At 47.9% G+C, this 24,415-nt stretch overlaps 1 protein-coding gene across 9 annotated transcripts in view; it reads right to left on the bottom strand.

The window, feature by feature from the left end:
• Positions 1-2,406: 2,406 nt before the first annotated feature.
• The window catches only part of fbrsl1 (fibrosin-like 1), a 239,931-nt gene continuing 217,922 nt past the window's right edge, over positions 2,407-24,415 (bottom strand). For 3 of the 9 annotated variants that reach the window (XM_028995353.1, XM_028995350.1, XM_028995357.1), the window contains 13 exons: positions 15,583-15,973; positions 15,004-15,248; positions 13,216-13,466; positions 10,347-10,397; positions 9,605-9,700; positions 8,656-8,727; positions 8,516-8,545; positions 8,349-8,420; positions 7,714-7,846; positions 7,041-7,124; positions 5,917-6,000; positions 4,996-5,239; positions 2,407-4,898 (listed from right to left, as the gene is read on the bottom strand). In XM_028995353.1, the coding sequence (XP_028851186.1) occupies positions 3,599-4,898; positions 4,996-5,239; positions 5,917-6,000; positions 7,041-7,124; positions 7,714-7,846; positions 8,349-8,420; positions 8,516-8,545; positions 8,656-8,727; positions 9,605-9,700; positions 10,347-10,397; positions 13,216-13,466; positions 15,004-15,248; positions 15,583-15,973 (3,053 nt within the window). In that variant the 3' untranslated portion in view covers positions 2,407-3,598. Of the gene's footprint in view, positions 4,899-4,995; positions 5,240-5,916; positions 6,001-7,040; positions 7,125-7,713; positions 7,847-8,348; positions 8,421-8,515; positions 8,546-8,655; positions 8,728-9,604; positions 9,701-10,346; positions 10,398-13,215; positions 13,467-13,580; positions 13,742-15,003; positions 15,249-15,582; positions 15,974-24,415 lie in introns of all 9 variants that reach the window. The other 6 variants (XM_028995358.1, XM_028995352.1, XM_028995351.1 and 3 more) reach the window with 6 other exon arrangements.

The following is a 24,415-nucleotide window of genomic DNA, read 5'->3' on the forward strand; positions in this document are numbered from 1 at the left end:
GCCTGATCAGGACGGGATGAACCACCTCTGACAGCAAACGCTTGCATTCAGGTTATCAGGAAATGTCCTTGTTTCTGATATTAAACAACTGTTCTGTCCGTTAAAACAACGGCCGAAAACCAAGTTTGATCTTCGGAAATGACTCTTCCTTATTCGTTCTTACTCTCACTGGAAATGACCCTGAAGGCTGAATGGCAGCGTACAAGAAACGAGCCAATGAACTGACGTACATAATCACTTTCTGGAAATAAATGTGTGTCTCCATAAAACATGGGAATGATTACAGCACTGCTGCTAATAAAGTCTGCTCTTCCTGCACGAGTGAAGGCCGCCAACTCTCGACAAGATATATTTGTAAGAGTCAAACAGCATAAATGTTTATGAATTATCACACATTACTGGCAGAATAAAGTTATTATTCTCATTCTGTGGCTCAAAAACAATCGTCCCATCTCGGCTCTTGCCAAACGGCTCTGAGGCAATCTCGGCAACGACAAGCGAGGCCAAAACTCACACCGAAAGAGAAGAAAACAAGAAGAAACTGTCACGACGAGCTCGATATAAAAAAAAAAAGAAACGCCGTTCTGGCTCCACGAAGCGGGCCGTCTGACTAGCGAATCTGCAACAAGAAGGGACATTCCATCAACGTCCCCTCAAATGTGCCAAGTTGGACGGGGTCTCGGGGGACCCCTCCTCTCGGCCCACCGCCATGTGGCTTTTCCGGGCCTGAGCGACGACCGTGGCGGCCGAGTGGCGAGGCGCCGCCGTGGCCAGATGCACCCAGCTGCACGCATCTTTTAATTTTTCCGCGGCTTGCGTATTACCACCGTTCTGCCAGTGTGTGTGTGTGTGTGTGTGTGTGTGTGTGTGGAGTCTTTGTAAGGTCCTGAGATGAAGAGACTGTTTACTGTGGCGTCTCTGCTTTGAAAGGTGTCGATTGATGCGTGGCTGTTTTGCAGACGTTAGGCAGCACACTGCTGAGGCGGGCAGCTGTAAAAAGCCCCCCCCCCCCCCCATCACACGGCTCAATTAGGACCACGCTTCGCGTAAAAAGGCGTCCGAGCCGCGGCCCGCCGACTGCAGCGGAGGTCGCGACGAGCGTAATGGGTTTGCTCTCACAGCGGAACTGCCGAATCGCTGAGCCGGGAGCGTTTCAAACGCGATCCCCGGGCCCCCCGGGCCCCCAACTCGTTACCGCTCCGAGTGGGAACTAATGCGTTAGGCCCACACCGGGAAAGGAAAAAAAAAATAGATAGATAGATATATAAAATGGCCACAGACACACATTTTAATGCGATTTCATCAAAATAGCGGTGCGGAGAGAAGCGATTGAGACGGGACGCATGAGCCGCCATCCATCTCCGTCCTACAATCCAAGTCACGCTCGTCGTTGTCGGGATTCCTTCTTCTTCTTTGTTCAAGCATTAAATATCGCTGAGACCTGAATGAGAACAGAATTTCGAAAGCTTTCAAACGGTCGGAAATGAATTTTCGCCCGTGCCACGCTGGCAAATCCATTGACTTGGCGATGAACGGAAATGGGGAGTAAATTGAGCTGGCGAGGAAATAAATGAAGGCTCCCCGCGCAGAGAGGCTCCTGACGTGACCCGGTGCCGGGGGGATCGAAGCAAATCAGCCCGGAAAAGTGGCGGCTTCTGTGGTAAACAACCGTGTGTCGGTTACAGGGCCGGTCAGAAAACCGCAGAGCACGCCTGGATTGGACCCCATTATGATCCCAGTCGCCCCGATACGCCACGTCTGCGCCCCGCTTCCGTCTGAGGGGGTAAGAAGAGAAGGAGACGGATCTGCGCCAGTGTCCCCCCCCCCGATGTCAGGGCAGTTATTGATTTTCAATAATACGCTTTAACGACCACATGTGGCCTGCGACACAGCGTCAGCGTGTGTCCCCGACGCCCGGGGACAGATGGGGAGCGTGGAGGGCCTCACGCGGCGACGAATGGTGGCCCTCGCGGCGCGAGATGGGGTCCCTTGTCGCTAATGGGACAGGGCGGACGTGCTGTGCCGGAGGGCCTGGTGGGCTTGTTAGGCAAACCGATGGCGTCTCATTGGCTGCCTCCCGGGCTCTGCTGCCGTTAATGAGTCCGGACCGCAGGTCAATACACCGCTCGCCTCCAGTCGATAACGGTTACCTGCAACACAAACACTCAAAACCTGCTTCCGTACAAAATCAATGTCCTATTTAGTCTCCTCCCTCTCCCCTCATATCGGTGATTACTGGACAGGCCGCAGTCCTCGTTTAAAACATAAAACGTGGTGGACCCACCCGTCTGAAATGGACATTTATAAAGACAGCAGTTTATAGCAGCCGTTCACCTCTGGGCTCCTTTTTCCAGACTAATTTACCAAACGGGTATGACTGAGCAATAAAAAAAATGCTGCCTGCAGTTACAAGGTCCAACCTTTATTCCGTACATTTGTCATTTAAACCATGAATGTTCCATTTTAAGTTTTTTTTTTTTGTCGCACGCCTAAAACTCTACAAGTGTTTGTATACAAGAGTCTAAGAAAAAACAACTGCACAACACCACAAGGTTGACAGAGAATGTCTATTGCCATCCAATCCATCGTTATATTCCTCGGCTGTCCAGGTCACCGAGGGCCGCTCCTTCCTTTCAGTTCAGATCTCGCTCGCTCCTTCTCTCGTTTCGTCTGTTTTCCATTCGCTCTTCGTTGGAAAAATTGGTTCTTTTTTTGTAGGAACTCTTCCCAGGATGTAATCCACTGTAAAACACACCGGTACGTCTTTGCATAGAATGGATCTCATCATTCCAGAATTCCGCTTTAAGACCCGCCCACTCTGATTGCACAGGATGTGGGTTGCCGTGTCCGCCCCCCCCACAATTTCGGAAGTGGTTTCAGTTTATGTCCTTTGTTTTCTTGATCTAGAAACAATTAAAAAAATGTACAATGCCATTTTTCTGTTGCAAGAAATATCAACATGATATTTACATTAATTTCACTTTACATAAACCCAAGAGCAATAATGTGGTACATATTTGTCTGCATATCTCAAAGGCAAAACCAACAACAACAACAAAAAAAAAAAAAGTCTCAAATGTAATTTTTTTTGTACATTGCCAGCGCCGAGAAAGTCCAGGTACCATAGAATGAAGTGTCCGAACAATCAGGATTTCCATTATTCCAGTCAACGTTGGACAAAATGTATGCCGGAGAGGGGAGACACCCAGAAGAAAACAACGACAATATGCAAATTCATAAAAAATCATGTCTGTAAATGGGCGAAAGGGGGTGGGAAATATACAAACTTGACTTATAATCTGACTTTCCGCGTGAAAAACGACAGAGGGATTTGATTAATATATTAATATTAAAATTTAAGGTTTGGTGATGGACACGATGTGAGGTTGTGTTGTGTTTTTTTTTTCCTTTTTAACATCTTTTTTTTAAAGAAACATTCTTCTTTCCATGTCCGTATAAAATAAGAGCATGGCATGTGCTTCTTCAGCAGTACAAATCTTTGTACAAATCGACATTTTCGTTCGTTTTCAGGGTTGTTTTTCGCTCTGGAAAATAAGTGCATTTTGTCTGTAGGTCTTTACGTCCCCTCTGTCTGAAGCTACCGCGCCTCCACTTCTTTGGGGTTGTGGGACGGGGAGTAGTCCCGGGAGTCCTGGGTGGTGAGGGGGGTAGTCCTTCGTGGAGATGCGGGTCTGGCGCCGCCGGTGGGCACCAGGGGCGGCGGGGCGCTGAGCGCGGCGGTCGGCGGCGTCCGGTTGAGGAGGCCGTTGTGCCCCGTGGACGGGCTGAGTCTGGGGTAAGGCATCCCGCCCAAGTGGGACATGAAGGGGGGCATGTGGGGGAGGTGGCCCTCCATGGGGGACTGGTGGAGCTGGTGCAGCCGCGCCCGGTCCAGCTCCTCCCGCAGGTGAAGGCGCTCCCGCTCCTCCGCCTGCTGCCGCATGCGCTCCTGCTCCCGCCGGACCTCCAGTAAGTGCTCGTGGTGCGAGTACTCGTGCGGCTCGCGCTCGCGGTACGCCCGGTCCGCCTCGTAGACTCCGGGGAAGCGGTGCGCCTGCTCGGCCCGGAGCTGGAAGTCCATCCGGCGCTGCAGGTCCAGGCTGCGGTAGGCCTCGCGCAGGGGGTCCCACGGGAAGGCCGGGTGGGGCAGCCGCTCGCGGCCGGCGGCCAGCGGGCTGACCCCCATGAAGGGCGCCATGCGGGCGCGGTCCAGCACGTTGAGGCTGCCCATCTGGTGCATGGCGGACATGGAGAGCGGGAGCGAGTGGGGCATGGGGATCCCATGCAGGGAAGGCGGAGTCGGGAGCTCGCTGCAGCGCGGCGAAGGGGGCGGGTGCTGCTGGGGCAGCGGGAGGTGGTGGTGGTGGTGGCCGGCTGGGGGCAGGGCGGGCGGAGGGACGCCGGTTTGCGTGGCGGGCTCCGACCCGACCACCATCACCTCCTGCTCCTCCTTGCGCTCCTCCTTGATCTTCATGTCATTCTTCACCTTGTGCAGCAGCTCACTGGGGGGCGGATCCTTCCTGTCGCCATCTTTACTGATGGGAATGGGCGGAGCTCCGGCCATCTTGATGCCCGGCTCGGAGAGGAGGACTTTGGAGTACGGTGACGGGGAGCGATGCTGCTGCTTACAGGGCTCCTCCGAGGAACGACGCTCCTGCACCTCCTTCCCAGGGGAACGGCTCTCCTTCACCTTGATGTCACCCGTCATTACCGCCTCTCGCTGGCGCTCAATCAGATCTTTGTCGTTGTCGCGGCCGCGCTCCACGCTGCGGCTGTGGTGCCGGCCCGAGTCGTTGGAGTTCTGGCTGTTGGAGCGAATCAGGCTGCTGATCTGATAGCTGACTGGAGCTGAAGCTGGAGAGGACCTGTTAGAACCCCGGTTACGATCCAGGGAATCTCTGCAAAGACCAAAGAAACAAGAAAAGTTACAGAACTTATGAAGGAGATGAAGGTTCTGTGACGTTTTTTTTTTGTATTCATCTTCCATACACACACCTGTCTTTATCTTTCTCCTCCTTCCCCATGGAGGAATCTCTCTTCTCTCGCTCCTTCTCTCGGTCCCGCTCTCGCTCGTGGCTGTTGGCCGAGCTGCTGCGCTCTACGTCGGCCGACTTGGGCCACTGAGGAGGGGTGGGGAACGACGGTGGTGTCCGGTGGAGCCGGTTCCACGTGTCGTGGTGGGGGCTGCTGAAGCCTGGCAAACCCGGTCCTTCTTTAGGCCCGAACATGCTGTTGGAGCCTGTGAGAGAGAGACAGAGAGAGAGAGAGAGAGAGAGAGAGGATAAATAAAGGAGCGCCTCCCGTCTAGATGGATGAAGTACTCTAAAAGGAAGGAAGAGAAATGAAAAGGGAGCTTTGTCTCGAGGTTCGAGCGCTTGCTGTGAGCTCTCCGTACGGAGGAGTGAGAGGTTAATGGCTTCCCTCTCTACCTGTATTGATGGTGGGCCAGTGGCCTGTTCTCCCTTATTCAACTCCTCCTCGAGGACCTTTCAGGCTGAGAGCGAATGAATCGCCCTCTGCGCTGAGGGGCTGTGAAAAGCCGGGACTCTCGGCCCTTTCGCCGAGTCTGTTTCACTCAAAATCGATTTCACTAGAGGCCGCCCAACTTGGCAGTGGCGGAGAGAGGGCACTCCACAGTGGCCCGAGAGCGCTGGGAAGGTAATTAATGCATGAATAGCAACTAAACAGCAAGCCTGCGAGAGTGATTTGGCCACGCCGGAGTCCGATTAGTCCCTGGCTCTGCTGGTTGAGCTGTAATGCCTTGTTGTTCCTCCCTGAGCTATTATTTGGCATTTATTGCTCAAGTGCCTTATTTATTTATTATTTCATTTCTTTTTTTTGTTGTTGCTCGCCCTCAACCATGGTCTGAAGCTTAGCTCCAGTGTGTCTAGCCGTGGGGCATGGACTGGCGCTTACCGAGCGAGGGGTTGCCTAATCCTCCGAAGGCACTGCTTGAAAGGTTGCCGAGGCCGCCAAAGGAACTGGAGCGACTGAAAGGATCTGCAAAATGCCAAACAGGGATTAGCGAGGGTGGCTGCAAGGAGCTGGACCATTCCACTCAGCTTTTCTCTTACAAGCGAGCTCGGGTTTTCAGCTTCGCCATCCTGGGTCTCTCACTCTGTTTTTTTTTAATTGTGGTTCGTTCCTCCTGCTCTGGGGCTGGCCGGCCTCCCTTTAGCTTTAACAGAATGCAGAATGCATTCTGAGAAGCATAGGCTTGTGGGAATGTGCCGAGGGGAGGTGGGCGTGTGGGTTTTTTTCCCCTCATTGGTGCGATTCAGAGCTGTGATCGTCCAATGGAGTCAATTTTTCGGCCTGCCAGTGGGCTAACAGGGGGCGGCTCTTTCTTTCAGATGTCCTTTCATGTCCCTAACTCGACAAGATGACCAATATTAGACCTACCTTCCAGAGGCTCAAACGGGGTTACCAACAAAATAAAAAATGCACCAAAATATCGTGCAAACATATTCAGGATGCAATTCTATTAGTAGGAAATGGGGGAAAAACATGGGGGTAAATAAATGACTTTCATTGTAAAGGCACAAGATGGAATTTCTGCCAAAAATCTTTAAAGGTTGTCTGTCATCGTTCCCCCGAGGTCCCCTGGGCACCAGGTGTTTATAAACTCAAATTGGATTGAGTCAGGAGCTTATCCCGTGAAATTACCTTGCAGCACTGAACCCAAAACACTACTGCTGATGGAAAACGCAGCAGAATACAACAGGCCCCATTATGTGCAGCGTGAACTTGAACAGGCCGGCAGAAAACGGGCTAAACGAAGGCAAAGAGAGATTTTCTCTACTGAGGTCATCTCAGGCTGGCACTAAACAAAACGTACCTGAATTCTCTGCACGCAACTGAGTCGGCCCGTTTTATAATATATTAAATGTATATATACAGTGTTTTTTTTAGTTTTTGGTTTATGAATGTATATGGAGTGTAAACTGATTCATAGGGATTCGTAGAAATATACAACAAAAGACTGTAAATGCTATGGGGACAGACAGAGGAGAGATATGAAAATGGGTGGGGCTACTTACGCTTACCTGCCAGATGGCTGGTGGGCAGGAAGCTGCTGTGGTGAGGGGAGGGTCCGTACGGAGATGCTCCCGGATGGCCAGACCCTTCAAGATAAGAGCAGGAATTAGTATGTTTACAAAGGATGTCAATTTGTACAATAATAATATATTGTGTAATTCTACTCTTGACACTATTGGAGATGGAGATTATTTTGAAAAATATAAGAAAAGGAAAAAAATTATAAAATACAGGAACAAGTCTTCAACATAAGAACTCCTTCAGGACTTTTGGAAAACCATCCTTATTGTTTAACTTGGTTTCTTTCTTATATGACAAAGAAAAAATGTCCAGAAAATGTGCTTGTGTTTTGACACATATACTCGGAATGTGGAGGATGTGCACAATGTAATAAAATACTGGCAACATAATGCACATGCTACACTTTGCAGTATAATAACTGATACTGTCCAATCACAATAAGGTAAAAGACTCTGGGATTTCTGTTGAACTGTCTGTACTGATAATTAAAGTAATATTTTTTTCTTTTTTTAGACTTTGTTTATTGGAATTAGAGCAGGATTAAAAATAATAATTCTGCCACAGAACTGCTGGCGCCGGTCAGCACCTGCTGAGTGTGTGTCAGTGTCATGTATTTCGGTTGGTGGGTGGTGGGAGGTCGCGGAGCCAACTGACCAGTGGAGGAGAAGAGAGGTCGGGCCAGGTCATGAGGGTACGGGAACCCAGGGAAGACTCCTGGAGCTGGTGGTCGGCTAAACAGGTCCAGCTTGCCGTTCATGTCCAGTTTGTGAGGGTCCACTTGCATCTGCTGTGGGGGTTAAAACAGGTGGGGGTGAGACAGATGCGCCATTACAGCATTTCCACCCTGAGTTCATGCATTAAGTGCATTCACATAAAATTCTTTTGCTTAATGGTAGATTAAAAATGGCACTAAAACAAAATGTGCCTCTCACTCTGAATTTAATTAACCACTGGCCTCTAATTCATGCCAAGGCCACTTAGAAAGTTATGCAAAGAGTGCAAACCTTTTAAACATTAGAGCAAAAATCAAACCGGGTGATTAAATGCAAGATTTTAAGCAGGGCAGGCATATTACACAAGTTACTAACAACGTGGGACTGAGAATCCTGTGAATCCGAAATGGGATGAGGGGATCACATGTTCTATAGTCAACGTTTTGTGTGTTTCCCAGAGCAACACAAAAGGTGTTTGATCCCTTGGGAAAAGGGAGGGGAAAAAAGAATAAAAAAGCCAGGTCTCCTTGTGTGTGACCTCCCTCTGGTGTGGAGCTGCAAGCTCAGCTGGCTTACCTTCATCTTCTGCTGATGGTGGTAGATTTGCCAGGCGATTTGTACATGAACCGCACACCATTTGCCAGGCTTCTGAAATAAGCAGAGGGAGAAAAACACGAGTTATCCTCAAGACTTTGGCATTAAGCAGAGATCTGACAGAGAAAATAAAAAAACTGCACCCTTACTCTTACTGATGTTCTGAAGGGATCTGGCACCTGCACAAAAAAGCTCTCAAGATTATTATCATGAATACAAAATTACAAAATGTGCATTTAAAAAACTTTTTTATTAGTTTTCAACTGTGTACGATATTAAATCTGCTCACCCGAGGGTCCTTCTGCAGCAGGGTGTGAGGTACAGTTCCAGGACGAGCTGCTACATCGATGGGATTGGAGGCCTAAGGGGCATTTGGAGAAGATGCGTTAGAACACAGTCAATAGGGGTACTGCAGGCTTTCTGTTTTTTTTTGATCGAGGACAAAGCCTCGGACAAAAGGAGCAGTGCAGTTCCATCAATAATAAAAAAAAATTTTTTTAACTCCCTGCTGACTGCACAGCTACAAAGCGACAGAAATAAAAAAGGCTGACCTAGCCTCTCAAAAAATCAAATCAATGAATGGCAAAGAAAAAAAAAAACCCCACAGTAGCAATCAAACAGGAGACCTGGCCTTGGTGCCTCAATCAGCCATTCCAATCTATCCCAGAGCACAGGCCGGGCCTGGCCGCATCCGGCGCTGAAACAGTCTGCAGCTCAGCGTGGCTTAAGGTGCTGAATGGAAGGGGCTAACCACGCTCTAACCATCTGGAGGCCGGCCACAAAAGGTCTTAATGGAGCCGCGGGGGAATAGGGCCAGAGGATTTAGTCCAGCTTTGATTGGTGGCTTACACAGGGTCAGGGCCATTGGGTGCCTGCCAGGGCCCGATCGTCACACTCCTGCCTCACGGCTGCTTATCTCCCAGAGAGCGGCCGGCAGCGCGCGGCTAAAGCCCCAGCAGCTTAGAGACCTTGTTTGCATAGTCCATTATTGGAAGAGCAGGAGCAGATTTATCTGGGCTGTCCGAGTTGAAATGCAGCTGCCGCCCTGTATGCAGAATGTAAAGCAAGGCTTTGACGCTATTCATGCCCATAATTCTGCGCTGTGCTATTGGACGAGGTGCTTGAATGGAATTTGTGGCTTTCTGGGTGAGCATGCATTTGTGAGAGTGCTTTTAAATGCAGGGCTGTGTGTGTGTGAGCGTGTTGTTCAACTGAACGTGCTAAAGCAGCACACCAACCTTAGGCTGGAAGGCTCCTTGCAATGAGCTGAAAGGTCCTGAATGAGGAAGTAATGGCGGCATTCCGGGCATCGTTGGTGGGTAGGAGGGGAAAAACTGAGGGGAGATGGAGAAAAAATATGGTTTACCTCATGGGGTTCAGCCCGTTTAAAGAGAATGAGAATTAGTTCTTTTTAACTAAATTCAAGGAAAATCTACACACTGATCCTCAATCTCAATAATGTTACTCTACATCACTGAACATTTTATATGAAATAAAAGTCCCTACAGGACCCCTTAACCCCATAGATCAGAACGAGGCTGTAAGTGCAGCTAAAAAAACATATTTGCCTGAACATAAGACTTACATTTTTTTTTACTCCACAAAATATATCTGAAGATGGTGTTGTCTTATATTCTGGATATAAACATTAAAAGGAAATACTAGAAGATTTTTGTTTGTTTTTTACAACTAGTGTTGCCAAATTGGCAGACTTTGGTTTGACTTTTAATTTAAATAAATGAAAGGCACATTCATGTACCTTATACTTCATTTAAATGTGACAATTCAAGAGATAAATGAAATTTAATTTCATCAATGATAAACACAACAGCATACCTTATAACCATTAACTTAAAAATTGTTCTATACAAAACCAGATTTGGTCTAAAGAAAACTCTTTCACAGAAAATAGTCTTGGGTCAATCTTCTATTGTCAATTTGGACCACTGACATTTTCATTATGCAAGTAGAATTACTCACATTTGAATGTCTTAGGAAAGGATTGTCCAGCTTTGGAGCGTACTTGTCGAACTATAAGAGAGCAGAAGAGAAAAAGACAAAAAGGACCAAATGTTAGAATAATTCAACACCCGTAATCAGTTAAAAGAACCCATGGCATAGTAACACAGAAAAGAAGTGCTTCATTTGCATCATAAACACAGATTAACATATGTTTACATTACATTTGCATTGAATACATAGAAAATGCAGAGCACAGATGTAACATCACTTTACTTCATACACCATTGAAAACAGCAGCACGCAGTAAGGTCATTCAATTTATGTGAATTTTGAGTGCATGTTTCATACACTCCGATTAAACTTCTTTGTCACAACCTAGTCATATCACACACATTTTATAGCACAATAGCATGTTAAACAAAACAAAATTGAACGCAATACAGCAATATAATGCATTCTCATGCTAATTAAGTACAGTTACATGGACACCAAGAAATGCACACAAATTTAGACACCTTCAAAGTCACAATTCCAGGTTGCCTTGAAACAAACAAAAGAAGCATTAGAGGTCAGTGTTAGACAGTGAGGACGGAATGTTTTTTGCTGCTGTTGACATAAAGCTCCATCAGTGTGACCTGGGAACTGCAGCGTGGCCATCTAGGTCACACAGCTTCAATTACCCCCATATCTCCTCTTGCCTTGACTTAACGGGGTCTCGTCTGCGGTGCACTGAAAGGGTAAACGGGACCAGCACAGTAATCGCATTTGGGGCAGAGCGGGAAGAGCACAGCCTCACGCTGAGTGCCTTTCAGATCATGGGGCCGTTCCAGCGGGATCTCTACAGAACAGGGATCCTGAGGGGAGCGCGGGGGAGGGAAATATGGCTCCTACACCCTACTCCGCCATCCATGAATGGAGACTTTGTGAGTTTGTCTGTAAGCCAATACTGTTCTGCTACTTTTTTTTCGGAACAAGGTAATTACAAGTGACAGTGACTTATTTCTACTACATAAATACACCGTCTGCAGGCGCCCTCTGCGGGTGTTTTTATAAAGTCGCCCAGGGCGAGAGCTGCCATGTCGGGTTTCAGTTGAGGGAGAGAAATGCTAAACAGCAACCAACTTGTGTGTGTCTGGGTCAGCGCGGCAGCCATCATGTCACTCCTGAGTCAAGTTCTCCAGCCACCAGTAATCAGGCACCGAACCCGCGCTAATCAATACTAATCAATCCAATCATGTCATGCTACCCCAAGCATGATTCCGTGCTGAAGTCTGGATCTAATGAAGTTACGTGGCCGTGACCGAATGGCCATGAAGCTGGCCAGGCCCACGTGACGCCCGATAATTAGCCTGAAAAATCCGACACGGGACTCCCCACTGGCTGAAAATGCTGAGCTGGCTTCTGAGCGCATTCAAAAAGAAAGAAAGAAATAAACCAATAAAGCAGATTCCAGAGCTTCTGAGGCCGAGGAGAGTAATACAACAAGCTTTATGACTGCCTATAAAAACTCGTGCTTTGTAATTTAAAGGGCCTGTCAAAGGTTTATTGTAAACAGCTTTGGATAATTAAAGTGCAATATTTCATCTTTAAACAATTAAGGACATTTCTTTTAAAGAGACAGAACCGGCGAGGTGGGGGAGCTTGTGAAATAATAACATGGTGTTGCCATTTGGAGAGCCAGCTGCTCGAGGGCGTATGACAAACAAATACAGAGGATTCATAATTTCATTAATTACAGCTATTAGCCAAGGGGCTGCCGCAGAGTTCAAATGACATTGAGCCGAAAAAGGCGCACGAGCAGCTGGGCTCAAGCGGGGCCAGAACAACCACAAAAAAACGAGATGGCCATGGTGGCTGCGACAGGGGAGGAAGAAGAAAAAAACGAAATCACATTTGGATAATATAAAGCAGAGGTTTTGCAAAACCGCTTCAAACGTGCCCTGGCGCAATAAAAATTAGCGAGGGGTGAGTCAGGACAAAAGCGAGATAACGCCAGAGGTCTTTCATCTTGAGCAGATGCGCATTCCGACGTCGGCTTTTGAAAAGTGTGAGCAGATGTTGCCGTTGTGGGGGACAGAGCTCAGTAATGCGAGATTCTCCTGACCATCATCTAACTGCCACTTCGTCAGGGGTCGCGTTCGACTAGCGCCGAGAGGACTGTTTTTCGTTCGGAATCCCACCATCTCAAACTCCGCTGGCAGCGCTGACGAAGCCGTGGGCACACGGAAGCAATTCAACTTCATCATAACCCCCCCAACCCACCACGTTTCATCTTAAACGAGTTATTCTGCGGGACCGCGTCTCAGACACTGTCATTGCAGTGTTGGGACTCCACTTTAACCGCGCTCACAGCGCACATCTGCTTCTGAACCCCGCTCTTTTCTCGGTGCATTCATAAACATTTATCATGGGCTCATACGAAAACCATAAAAACATCCGTCACAACGCGTCCCTTCACCCGACTTGGCATGAAAACGAGCGTCTGATGCCGATGGCCTGCTGGTGATTAAATCCAGTTGGATTATGTTTGCAGTGTTGGTGGAAGTGTGTAACGGATCCAGCCAGTACGGCGGCTGACAGGGGACTGATTAGCCCAGGGGCGCCGCGTGTCACCATCTAACGGTGACATTTGAGAATGGCGGTGAGGGGTGGAGGCCCTGCACCTTGTCTCATGGTGTCGGCTCAGAGCTCCCTGATGAGAACAAATGAGGCTCTGGCACATGAACACACGGGGCATGAGTGTGCAATGGTGGCCGTCTGAGGAGACGTGCTGCCGGGTTCTGTACGAGAGTGGCAGGGGGGTGGACGTCTGGGGGTCAAGGGTCGGGGTTTTTTTGTGTGGAGAACAGGGTTGAGGAGGGAATACTGGAGCTTTACTTATCCTCACATTTCTGGCTGGGGTACGCACCATGGGAGGTGCAGTGGGCGGAGCAATGATGGCCGCCGGGGGCAGGCCGGCGGGGAAGGGCGTGAAGGTGTGCTGGTGGGTGTGTTGGTGCTGGTGCATGTGCTGGTGTTGGTGAAACTCGGCCCTCAGGAGCGACACGGGGGCCAGCGGGGACGCAGAGGGCCCCCTGTTCCGCTCCGAACTCTGAACCAGGAAGCGGTTGTTCAGCTCTTGCCTCAGGAGGTCATGCTCTGCAAGAAAGGAGAGCGAGAAAAGGGGGGAGGGGAGGGAGGGAAACACAAGAAAGGCACGGGAGCCAGTCAGTCTTAACAACAGCGCCGGCAAAAGGAAGAAAAAATAGTCACCTGGCATTCTCTGTTTCTCCAGCTCATGCTGTGAGGGTTTTCTACGTGAGGACTCATTGGTGGCGGTAAGAGAGTTGCCTGTGACAATGTGCCAATCAGAATCCCCGAATGAGGCTGGCAATACATGATTGGTTGGTTGAATGATATCAACAGGCTGGTATCTGAAGACAAGAAAGAACCAAGAGTCATCTCAGCAGAAAACACAGACTGTCTGCAGTCCCTGCGGTTCCTACAGTCACTACCTCTCATCTGCCAGTAGATAACAGAGCAGATAACACAAGCATGGAGGAGATCTTCATTGTCTACGGTCCTGCTACCCAGGCAAAATGACTCAACTAGATGTTACTATACTAAATATTCATATTCCCCAACATTCAAAGTTATTACTAATTGCATCAGTCTTGGGGGCGTGGACATATTTTCTTGTTTTGAACAATGACAAAAAACTTATTTCATTTGTGTTTTTTCTGTGTGTGTGTATATATATTTGTGGGTAAAACAGTAAATCAGTAAAAAAGTAACTTGCCAGTACTAATAAAAAAATATTAAAAGTTGCAGTTTGATCTGAATGTTAGAATGAAAGATAACATCTGGATCACACATTGTGTTAACGCGACCCTTCTGTGTCCCTTTTGATTCCGAAACACGCAAACATATCAAATAGGACCCAAATTAACATAATAGCATAGTGGTCATGTTCTATAATACCGTTTTTACAATTTATTATCTCTGCTTATAACTCTGCTAACGCTGTACAGTCTTATCGTTCTTGTGTGTACAATTCTGGTCAAAATGAACATCCAGATATGTACGGATATGACCGAATATGAAGTATAGTTAATATGAATTATAAGAAGTTCTAGAGAAAGCTTTTAATTGAACTCACTTACCGCTGGGAAATGTGACGACACTGAAACACACTTATTTGTTGATTGCACTACATCTTAAAGTGAACCATGTCTTGTGCATTAAAATAAGAACAAGCGTGTGATGTGACTCGAAGGTACAGTGTGTTTCATTGTCTTACTGTGGGAACCTGAGTTTACCCCAAATTTAACACCAACGGAAGGTAAACAGGTTTCTCTGCCAAAGAACACAAGTGTGTTCTGATCAAGGAAGAGCTTCAATCAAGACGTGTCAAGAATAATAGTGTTCTGTGTTCCACGTCATTTGTTTGTGGCACATTGTTTGCATTCCTGTCCTTGGGGCAAGCCAGGCGTCATGCAACATACACATAAAAGCAGCACGGACAGATTAAGATTAATGAGTTTGGTCCTGTGCCCAGGATCTTTTGGAGCATCTCGAACGATTTCATCAAGAAATCAACCGGGGCAGATAACTACACAAGTGGGTCTTCCGTTGTTGTAAAAGGTGCAACAGGCCGTGGCCGGTTCAGTGCTCTGCAGGCTCGTAATCTCCTTACCTGGGTAGGGGGTGCCAGCTGGGTGCCCGGGGACCACGAGGCTGTTGGTCGGTAAGGTAGGAGGCGGTGGCAGTGTGGCGGGGTTTGCGAACATGGCCGGGTGGCGGTGTACGGGCGGCCGCAGGGAGAAGTGTGAGCTGGGGAGGTTGGCGATGGAGAGTGGCAGGCCAGGGGTGGAGGAGGCGAGGCTGCCGAGGTGGGGGGCGGGGGGGAGGTGGTGCTTGGGAAGGCTGCCGCTGCTGCCGCTTTGGGAAGGAGGAGAAAGGAGAGAGAAAGACGTCAGTTTTGTTGGTTTTTGAGGACTTTTGTGTGGTTAGGTGCAGCTATGCACTAAGCATGGGGCTTTTTTGCAAGTGCAGCCCTCTTTTTTAGATCTTTAATGATGTCGTTTTTTTTATGGGAGGAGCTGGACACTACTTTCATTCAGTCAGTATGTCACAAATGTCATTAAACATCATGTTCCTTCAATATTTTGATCTATTTGTTCGACAAAAATCCCAAGGATTTTTATCCTTTGACCTTATACCAGCAAACAAGCCCTAGGCTCTGCGCTTCGCGCCATTTTCAAAATTGCGCTACCTGATATCGTGGAGACTGTTGTACTGCAGTGGGTGGTGCAGTGGGTGGTGCAGTGGGTGGTTGATCACGGGCCGGGGGTGGTGCTGGGGCGGGGCAGCCCTGTATTCCGGTGGCGGAGGATGGGCCTGGCTTCTGAGATGTGAAGAGCTCTGGACAGCAGGCGCGGACTCCTTCTTGACGTTCAAGGGAGAAGGGGAGGAGCGCCGCACCCTGTGAGGGGGCGCCGCTGCAGCAGCAGGGGCCGGTGAGCCGGTCGGTGGGGACGCCGGGGTGGGGCTCGGAATGGGCGGGGCGAAGGAGACCTCGTTGCTCTGCTCCTGGCTGCGCTGGAGCCCTGAGACTTTGGTGGAGCTGCAGGTCTTCGATTCAGGATTCTCATTCGTCGTCACACCTGAACAAAAACACCAATCAAGAGATGAAGCCATTAAACACCATAATTCTCCACTGAAGTGTCAAAAGCGCACAGAGGGGTGGAGAGAGGGGCTGTTAGTCGCTGACGGGATGATGAATAACCAGCTATTTTTGAGAAATTGTGCCATTCCAAGCCATGAATCACCAATGTGACAGTGTGATAGCAGATGTCTTTAAGAAGCGTTGAGGGAGTCTGTCACAGACAGAATGTAAAACAAGAGCCAAAAATTTACAGTAAAATAAAGGCTGAAGCCCCCGCATCTGCTTCACTCACCAAGAACGCCCCCCAACCCCCCTCCACTCCCATCATCTGCTTCAATCTTCCACCCAGGGCTCCTTTTCCCCCAAAATTTCTCCCCTAGGTTTTATGAAGTGTTTAATCAGGTCATTTTCATGCTTGACTATAATCAGATGATCCAATTTCTGTGAGTGATCCAGTCAGTATGAATAAATCACACCTAATTAAAGTTAAATGCTGTGCCTATTCAGGGCTTTGCTGAGCACACAATCTGGCATGAAATAATTATGTTTCGATTGTGCTATGAAAAGAGATCACGGCCCCCTTATCATGGCATTTATGTATTTATTTTTTATTTTTAGAGCTCACCCCCCTTGCCAGATCTTTCAAGGGATTTCTGAGCTGCAGCCAAGCACTTTGAACCGAGGACGCACTTCCTTCGCTCCGAAATTCATCTGACTTCCCAAATAGCTTTTAAAACCCTCATTGAGACGCCTTTTCAGCTCGCCTGGCATGAGGTTCTGATGCGGAGGGAGATTAATCTGAAAAGATTACTGCTAACAAGGGGATGAGGAACATTCTTTGGAAGAAAAAGTGACACTGTAACAAAGAGACTATAGCTTATATCAGATAATATAATACATTTGTCTGTGTAGCACATCCCTTATGTAAATGATTCAATACATTACCACTGTAAGTCAAAATCCCCTTATTTAGGCATAATAATAATAATACTAGCAAAAAAAAGGGGTGATTTAAAAAAAAAAACTGGCAACAAGTAGTGTGAAGAACAGAAACCAGAGAAGCACCAAGAGACGCAGAGTGTGAAAGACAGACAAAGAGGGTGAGAGGAGCTGAAGGAATGTCTCATTCAGCACCCCATAATCTGCACTTAGTGCAACCTGAATTCCAGACGGCTTATTACAACCTCAATTAAAAAGCCTCTGATGGCCCGGCTCTGCCGAGTCTCAAATTATAGTCCCCTCTCCCCCCCAGCAGCCGGCAGGCGCACAGAGGCGGGCGTGGACCTCTTAATGGAATACCCAGGGCTTAATAGACCCCGCTTAATCTTTCGAGCGTTCTAACACCAATAAATGGGAGATAAAACACAGATCTGAGGTTTTAAGTGCGCCTTGCCCGTGCATTTAGGCAGAGAATAAAAAAATAAACACAGAAGGTGCCATGAATGTAATGGATTCAAGTCATGAAGGAATAGTGGAACAAAAAAAATATATTCTCTTTCTAAATGTCACCCATCCCTGACGTTGCCTTGGCAACCTGGCTTCTGAACACAATGTGCTGTGAGACGTTAGTTGGAGTCCAGCCATTGGACGACTAAGGCTATGATACTTAGGGCACAATGAGCTGTGGGTTATCTTAATGATGATTCTAATGGGATGTAATGGTGCCAGGGAGCGGAGAGCCATTGGCCGAGGCCTCATTCTCATTAAAACGTTCCGGCGGTCGCGGGGGCGCCCACACACGAGCCTTCCCACAGTTTGTAACGAGGGCCACTGTGATTGATTGGAATCTGACCCTAATTGGCACAGAGGGGAGCGCAACACAATTCCAATAACTTCCAGAATTCGGCTAGACGGCACGACAATAGTGGAAATGAGTGTCAGGTCGGCACGGTGCATTAAAATAGGAGCACGCGCGTGTCGGGGGGGCTGGGAGGAAATGGAATCCCAGCACGTCGAGTTATGTCAGAGCGGACCCGTTCAAATTCTCCCACCATTAGTGAGTAAATATTCACAGCGTGACTGTGATAACCCACCCAACGGCAGGGCATCTGCTTTCAGAACGCACCAATAAATTGCAGCCGCTACGTGCGCCGTCAAATTGGGTGGCATTTCGAGCAAATTGGCGTCGCAGACCCGCGTGATTAATCTGACGGTTTGACAATTTCCAAAGTTAGCGTGAACTGTGTGACAGAGAAAACTTCTTTCTAAGCGTCCAAAAAACTGACAATTTGTGGCCAGGATAGACTTACCAGCGGTAATGCCAATGATGGACACTGCTGGGCTACAAGCTGTTTTTTCCCCTCATGGTAGCAATTTAAAGTGACAAGAAGACACTCGTAAATGAAGCTGTATTAGGAAGGCTGTGCTGTCAGAAAGTGCTCGGAGTGGCCACAGACTGCGGCTAAATTGGTAGGAATATAACCACAAGGTAGCTGCATTTTCATAAGCGGGGACAACATGCATATAATATAACATTCCAAAGAGATCAGCGCGCTGTCACGATGCATGACCCAGACCCAGAAAATGACTCCGAATGTGATGTTTATGTTCCGTTTGACACATTTCTAGAACCATTTAGAAGTCTGGATATAAATACCTCATATCACGATTTCCTGGTGCTATATGTGACATAGCGCCTTAGGACATGTGAACATGGTACACATTCACTAGGTGACCCATCAAATGCTCTTGGTAAATTTTGCTAATTTCTTCAGCGTCTGCCGACACCAACATAGACAAGCAATGGAAATGGAGGGAGAGAAACGAGTAAATGAGCTACACTTGCGAGGTTGTGTGTGTAAATCTTCCCGAATGAGGAAGTAGGGTGCACGCCAGGCGTGATTTATCTCTTTGGGCTTCTCCCATGTTTGTGCACGATTGTTGGGTGGGTGGTTAGTTGGTCCATCTGTATCTGTACATCTACAGCATTTGGCAGACGCCCTTACCCAGACCAACTAATACCAGTAATTCTGTACTACAGGGGTATTTTTTATTAAACTAATGAGATTTTTTTGGTGAAAAGGGTGTAAAAAAAACGGCAAAATGCAGAAGAAAAAAATCTGGAGACGCTACAATGGTTTACTTGTCCCCCTGATAGTGGGAGAGGAAAACACTCCTTAAGGCGTGTTGGCATCACTGTTCATCAGCTCACACTTCACTTGACTATTGATTTTTTGTTTTTCTTGTCCTTCCCCACTCCGTTCTTCATTTGTGGGCCACGGCGTGTTCCCGGCGTGATTTTTGTGCGCGAGGCGGGGGGGGGGGGGGCACCACTCCGACAACAGCCTTTCCTGGCTACCCGCGTGACGGATGTTTCCAGAAGGGACCGCCGTGATCTCCCACAGCTGTCCCACTCCAATACCCTTCACATCTGACCCCTGCCTGAGGTGACGAGAACCATCCGGCTGGAACATCTGGAGGGCTGGCACGCTCCCTGGGTCCGGCGCCGTGATGAAAGAGCTGGCAGATGGTTTGCGCTGCCAGCGCCGTGGCGGCCCACCTCTCCGCAGCCTAATTTATCTTCACAGCCTTTCGGCGCTGGGAGAGGCTGCCGGCCGCTGCACCTTTTTAATATTTCATTTGAACAGCAATCAATCCAAACACTGCTTTGCATGCATCCTGGCCACACTGTTCCCGGCTTGCCGAAGGTGCGTTAAATGTTTCCATTTGCAAGGGGGCCTGCATCCCTCCGGTTACAAGATTATCTTCCCCTCTCCCTCCGCTGTCAGACAGCATGATCTGTGGGCTCGTTTAATGCCTGCTCATGCAAATGCGCGCGAGTGTATGATTTACCCGACTGCCACCGAAAACCGCCCATGAAAAAAAAAAGAGGGGGGGAAAAATTGCATGCAAATGAAGTTTTAAGATTAGATATCGGAGTATGCAAATTACCGCAGTGACCAAGGGCTACTGCTGCCTGCTGTGCAGAGGAAGCGAAAGGGGGGGTTAAAAATGAAGGCAGCCGCTGGGCGTTCTCATTTACAAGGCAAACGCTGCGGTTCGTTCACATCAGCCCCGCTGCCAGAGCACAAACAGAGGAGTTCACCGGACAAAAAAAAAAAAAAAAAAAAAAAAGCAAAATAAATAAATGAATAAAAATTTACGGTTGCCGGCGCGTGAATGAGATTTACATTTACAGCATTTATCAGACGCCCTTATCCAGAGCGACTTACAATCAGTAGTTACAGGGACAGTCTCCCTGGAGCAACTCAGGGTTAAGTGTCTTGCTCAGGGACACAATGGTAGTAAGTGGGATTTGAACCCGGGTCTTCTGGTTCATAGGCGAGTAGTAGCCACTAGGCTACTACCACTACTTACTACTACTACTTACAATTAGTGGTTACGAGGACACTCAGGGTTAAGCGTCTTGCCCAGGGACACGATGGTAGTGACGGGGTTTGAACCTGGGACTTCTGGTCCTGTTGCCCACCTGGCTGTCATTGGGCCACTAGCAGCCAATAAAAAGCGGTTCTCTGATGAAGACGACGCCAGAGAGCTTCGTCTGCTGGGAAAACCCTCCCGTCCTTGCCGCTTGGGCTTGCAAGGTTGTGTGTTTTTACTTTTCCCACCGCCGCGTCGCCGTGCCAACGCGGAATTTACGACTGGGCGCCTCCCCCTTTGCACAAGACGAAAACAGACATTTGCAACCTACAAATCACAGGCCTGAAAATCAACACTTCATAACCACAAAAAAGCGGCGAGGTTGTGAAAGACCACGCGTTTCGGGAGATGATGAACGCCGGTGTTCGCCGGCCGCAGACTGCCGCGCTAATTGCCGAATCAAAGTTTAATCGGAGCTCGCGCCCCCCCCCCCCCCCTTCCTTCAACGTCGCCGTGAGCGCTTGAAATTTCGCCTTTCAGGAGCGCTTTTTGAGCCACCGCCTTTTCACATCAGCCTGGAACGAGGGAGCCGAAAGAGGATGCGGCAGCCAGGAGGTTGTCGGCAAAGTGGAGACAGCTGGCGTGTTTCAATTAGTTATTTCCACCGCAGCTGACAAAAGGACTGCATGGCAACAGAATGCAAAGGGTGTTAAGCTGTAACACGTTCGCTGTCAAAGCCGGCACATAAATTGTGAACACCTAATGTTCATTTCTGAGGGCTGGCAGGCCCGCCTGCCATGAATAAGTGTTGCCTCATGCTGGGACGCCATTCAAGAACCGCGGCCATATGGCACCGCCGGCATATGCCACCCTCTTGCGTGGCACATGTGACTGTTGACGGACGGGGGTGTAGATTCAGATCGGCGGGCTTAAGTGCTCGTGTCCCTGCTGACTGTGCTAATCTGGACGGAGCCGCTGCGGGTCCCGGTGGTCGGTGCGTCTTCTCCTCCAACACAAAGCGGCTGCCGGCGGGCCGCGCGCCGGCCTCGCCGCCGCGGTTGGAGAGCAGCCACGCGCTTTGGCAACGCCAGGAAGCCCCGCTTCGTCTGGAGCCCTGCTGCCGCTCGGGGTCACTGTCATGGAGCGTTGCTGCGGCAAAATCTGGACATCTCAGCGCTTTCCAGGGTCCAGCCGTGAGCCGAAGGCTAACGGCTCCTCTGACACCGGGGCCACCGTAAAACCTGGAATGTGGCAGTTTTACACCAGCGGTGTTGACCCTTGCCCAAAATGTCCCTGGAGACTCTAAGACATACTCTGGCAAAAGACATGTGTTGAACTTGACTCGGTAGAAGAGGGGTGGGGGGGGGGGGGGATTCCGGAGAAATAATCTGTGTAGCGTGCCACACAAAAGCCTTATCATTCCATTAATTAGCGCGAATCGCTCGCCCGCCGGACTGGAGCGCCGCGGCGGCAGCTGTCTCCATTGATTATGGGAGAGGACGTAGCGCCGCAATTATCTAGATGACTGGAGACAACGGCTGCCACATCTAATAAAGCCGGCTGCTCTTGTTTGCCGTCGAGGCGCGGCGGACGGCGGGCGCCTGGGATCGCTCCGGCAAAAAGATACCTTCAGGACCCGCTTGGCGTCGCCCGACGGGGCATCGGCGCGCTCTACGCGGCCCGTGGTTCTTACAGCGGCACGCTGGCTTTATTCGGCTGCATAATGCCCTTACAATTTCAACAATGCGCCTTTGTTGCTCTGCAGGAAGGCATCCCGCATTCGGCCTGCCAGCTGCTTTCACTAAGATTTACAAGCTTTTGAATAAAGGGGGAAAAAAACATGCACGAAGAAGGGAAAAAGAGAAGTGCGTATATGTATGTACTGTATACTATGGCTGTATGGGGGGGGGATATATATATATATATATATATATATATATATATATATATATATATATATATATATATATATATATATATATATATATATATATATATATATATTTTTTTTTTTTTAAAAAAAACTTATTGGGATTCGAATGTTCTTGTGTTGCGGTTCAGACAGAATCCTGTTATGTGCCTACAGTTATAGTCTGTTGTTGTTATGTTGCGTCTATGATGAAATAAAATGTCCGTTTAGTTAAGGTAGGGCAAATAAAGCATTAGGCTATACGCTACAAAACCATATTTGCACTGGTCTTGTCTAGTGTGCAAATTTATCACAATAAATTGATCAAATACCGTTTTCAGACATATTTTGAGACAGAAATGTTTGATTTTGTAGTGGTCTACGATGTAGGTATGGGCAAGACAAAAAATTACCGAAACGCACGATTCCTTCTCTGGGCCTTTTTTTTCAGATTGGAAAAAGTGTGTAATTCAATTCCATATATTCTTTTCCAGTTTAAAATAGATTTACTTACATGCCATTTCAAGCATGGACCTGCACTGAGAGCAAAGGACCGTAAGTGGATATATGATCATCTATCAGCAACTACCCAGCAGCCTCTCAAATGGCAGGAAATGGCTGAATGCACATCATTCAGCAGACCTAAGAGCCCCCATGTTGTTCTCGCCCATTTAGCACACCGAATCACCAATTCCCTCCCCCCAAAAAGTGAGGCTTACGTCTGTCGGTCACATATCCGTTACTGTTTTGACGTCAGCGTCCGCATTATAAATGGGTTTCAGCTCATTCTGGTGGCTTCCTCTCTCTCGGGCTCCTCACTTTCAATACAGATCAGGGCTCAACAGCTTTTACTGTTCACCTCACAAGAACAAATCAGACACTAAATCCAGGCTGCACCCCACACAGACATCATTTAACGGTATTTATTCAGACAAAAGGCACGGAACATGAATATTAAAACACAGAGTAATAGGCTATTAAGCAAAAAGATTCAGATAACTGGCAGAAGTTAAAAAGTTGCTGTTCATTTTGTATAATTTCGGCACAAGGGCTTATCACATGCTTATCACAGTAATTAATCTACGTCTGCACAATCTTATCAGATCAGTGCAACTAGTTGCTCTTATTTTGAACGCTCTGGATCAAAGTGTTCCTCGTACAACTGCGTGCGTTGAGCCTGTTAACAGCCTCGTTCTCATAAATGCGTTCTTCCTCGCCGTGGAAATTCTTCACAGATGTCAACAGTGCACGGCACTCTAACAAGGGACACAAAAAGCAATAAAATGTGTGTTGTTTTTTTCCTGCTTTCCTTCCAGATAACATTCCCCTCTACTCACATGATGAAAAAGACTTATGGTTTTGGCCAAGACGATAGTATCGAGAAAGAATACCAGACAAACAAAAAGAGCAGATAATAAAGCTGTGGAGCTCTGAAATGCTGTGTTGGGTGTAGTTGAGGGTGGCAAAGTCCCACACATCCACCAGTCACTCATTCGCATGACAGTTACATGATGCAATGGGATATACCTACTCTACGCTGCACTGGCCTGACATTAACATAACGTTTAGGCATTCAAATGATGGACGAGTGGCAGAAGATGCAGCTTATTGCCCATTTAACATTCTCTCTACAGGAATGGACAAGACCTGTAAATATATACATAATTACGAGTTCCAGGCATGTGAATGGTCAAATAAATTCAGGTTTACTTGTGGGATGCTTGCTGGGATAGACCTCAGTAGACAATGATGCGGACAACTGTCCAAAATGTAACCCATGCAGGGGCGTCTGTAAGTGGTACTTTTTGTCTAAAATACTGAGCTATCAAACCCTTTTATGCTGTGCCTTTTTTTTCTAGGATGTTTAATACATTTGCCTTCCATAGTCCCCAATACAGTGGTTTCATTAATCAATTACACAATTTACAGATTTAAATGTGATATACATAACAATTCATAAATATCAATGCGATGGCTAATATATAGATAAAAATAAATAGAAGTTCACTTGCTTGTATGGCAAGTGACATAGAGGGCCTTGTAGAGACAGATAACGAAGTGGAAGATAGGAACTGGACTCCCAATGCAGAGCATGATGGTGTTTGTTATTGCCTGAAGTATCAAATATGATTAAAAAACAGACTTGCAAATTATTTTAGTTTTTTGCATTTGGTTAAAGGGCCTAATAAACACTAAAGATTCAAATATTAG

Source organism: Denticeps clupeoides, chromosome 11 (assembly GCF_900700375.1).
Source record: "Denticeps clupeoides chromosome 11, fDenClu1.1, whole genome shotgun sequence".
Lineage (NCBI taxonomy): Eukaryota > Metazoa > Chordata > Actinopteri > Clupeiformes > Denticipitidae > Denticeps > Denticeps clupeoides.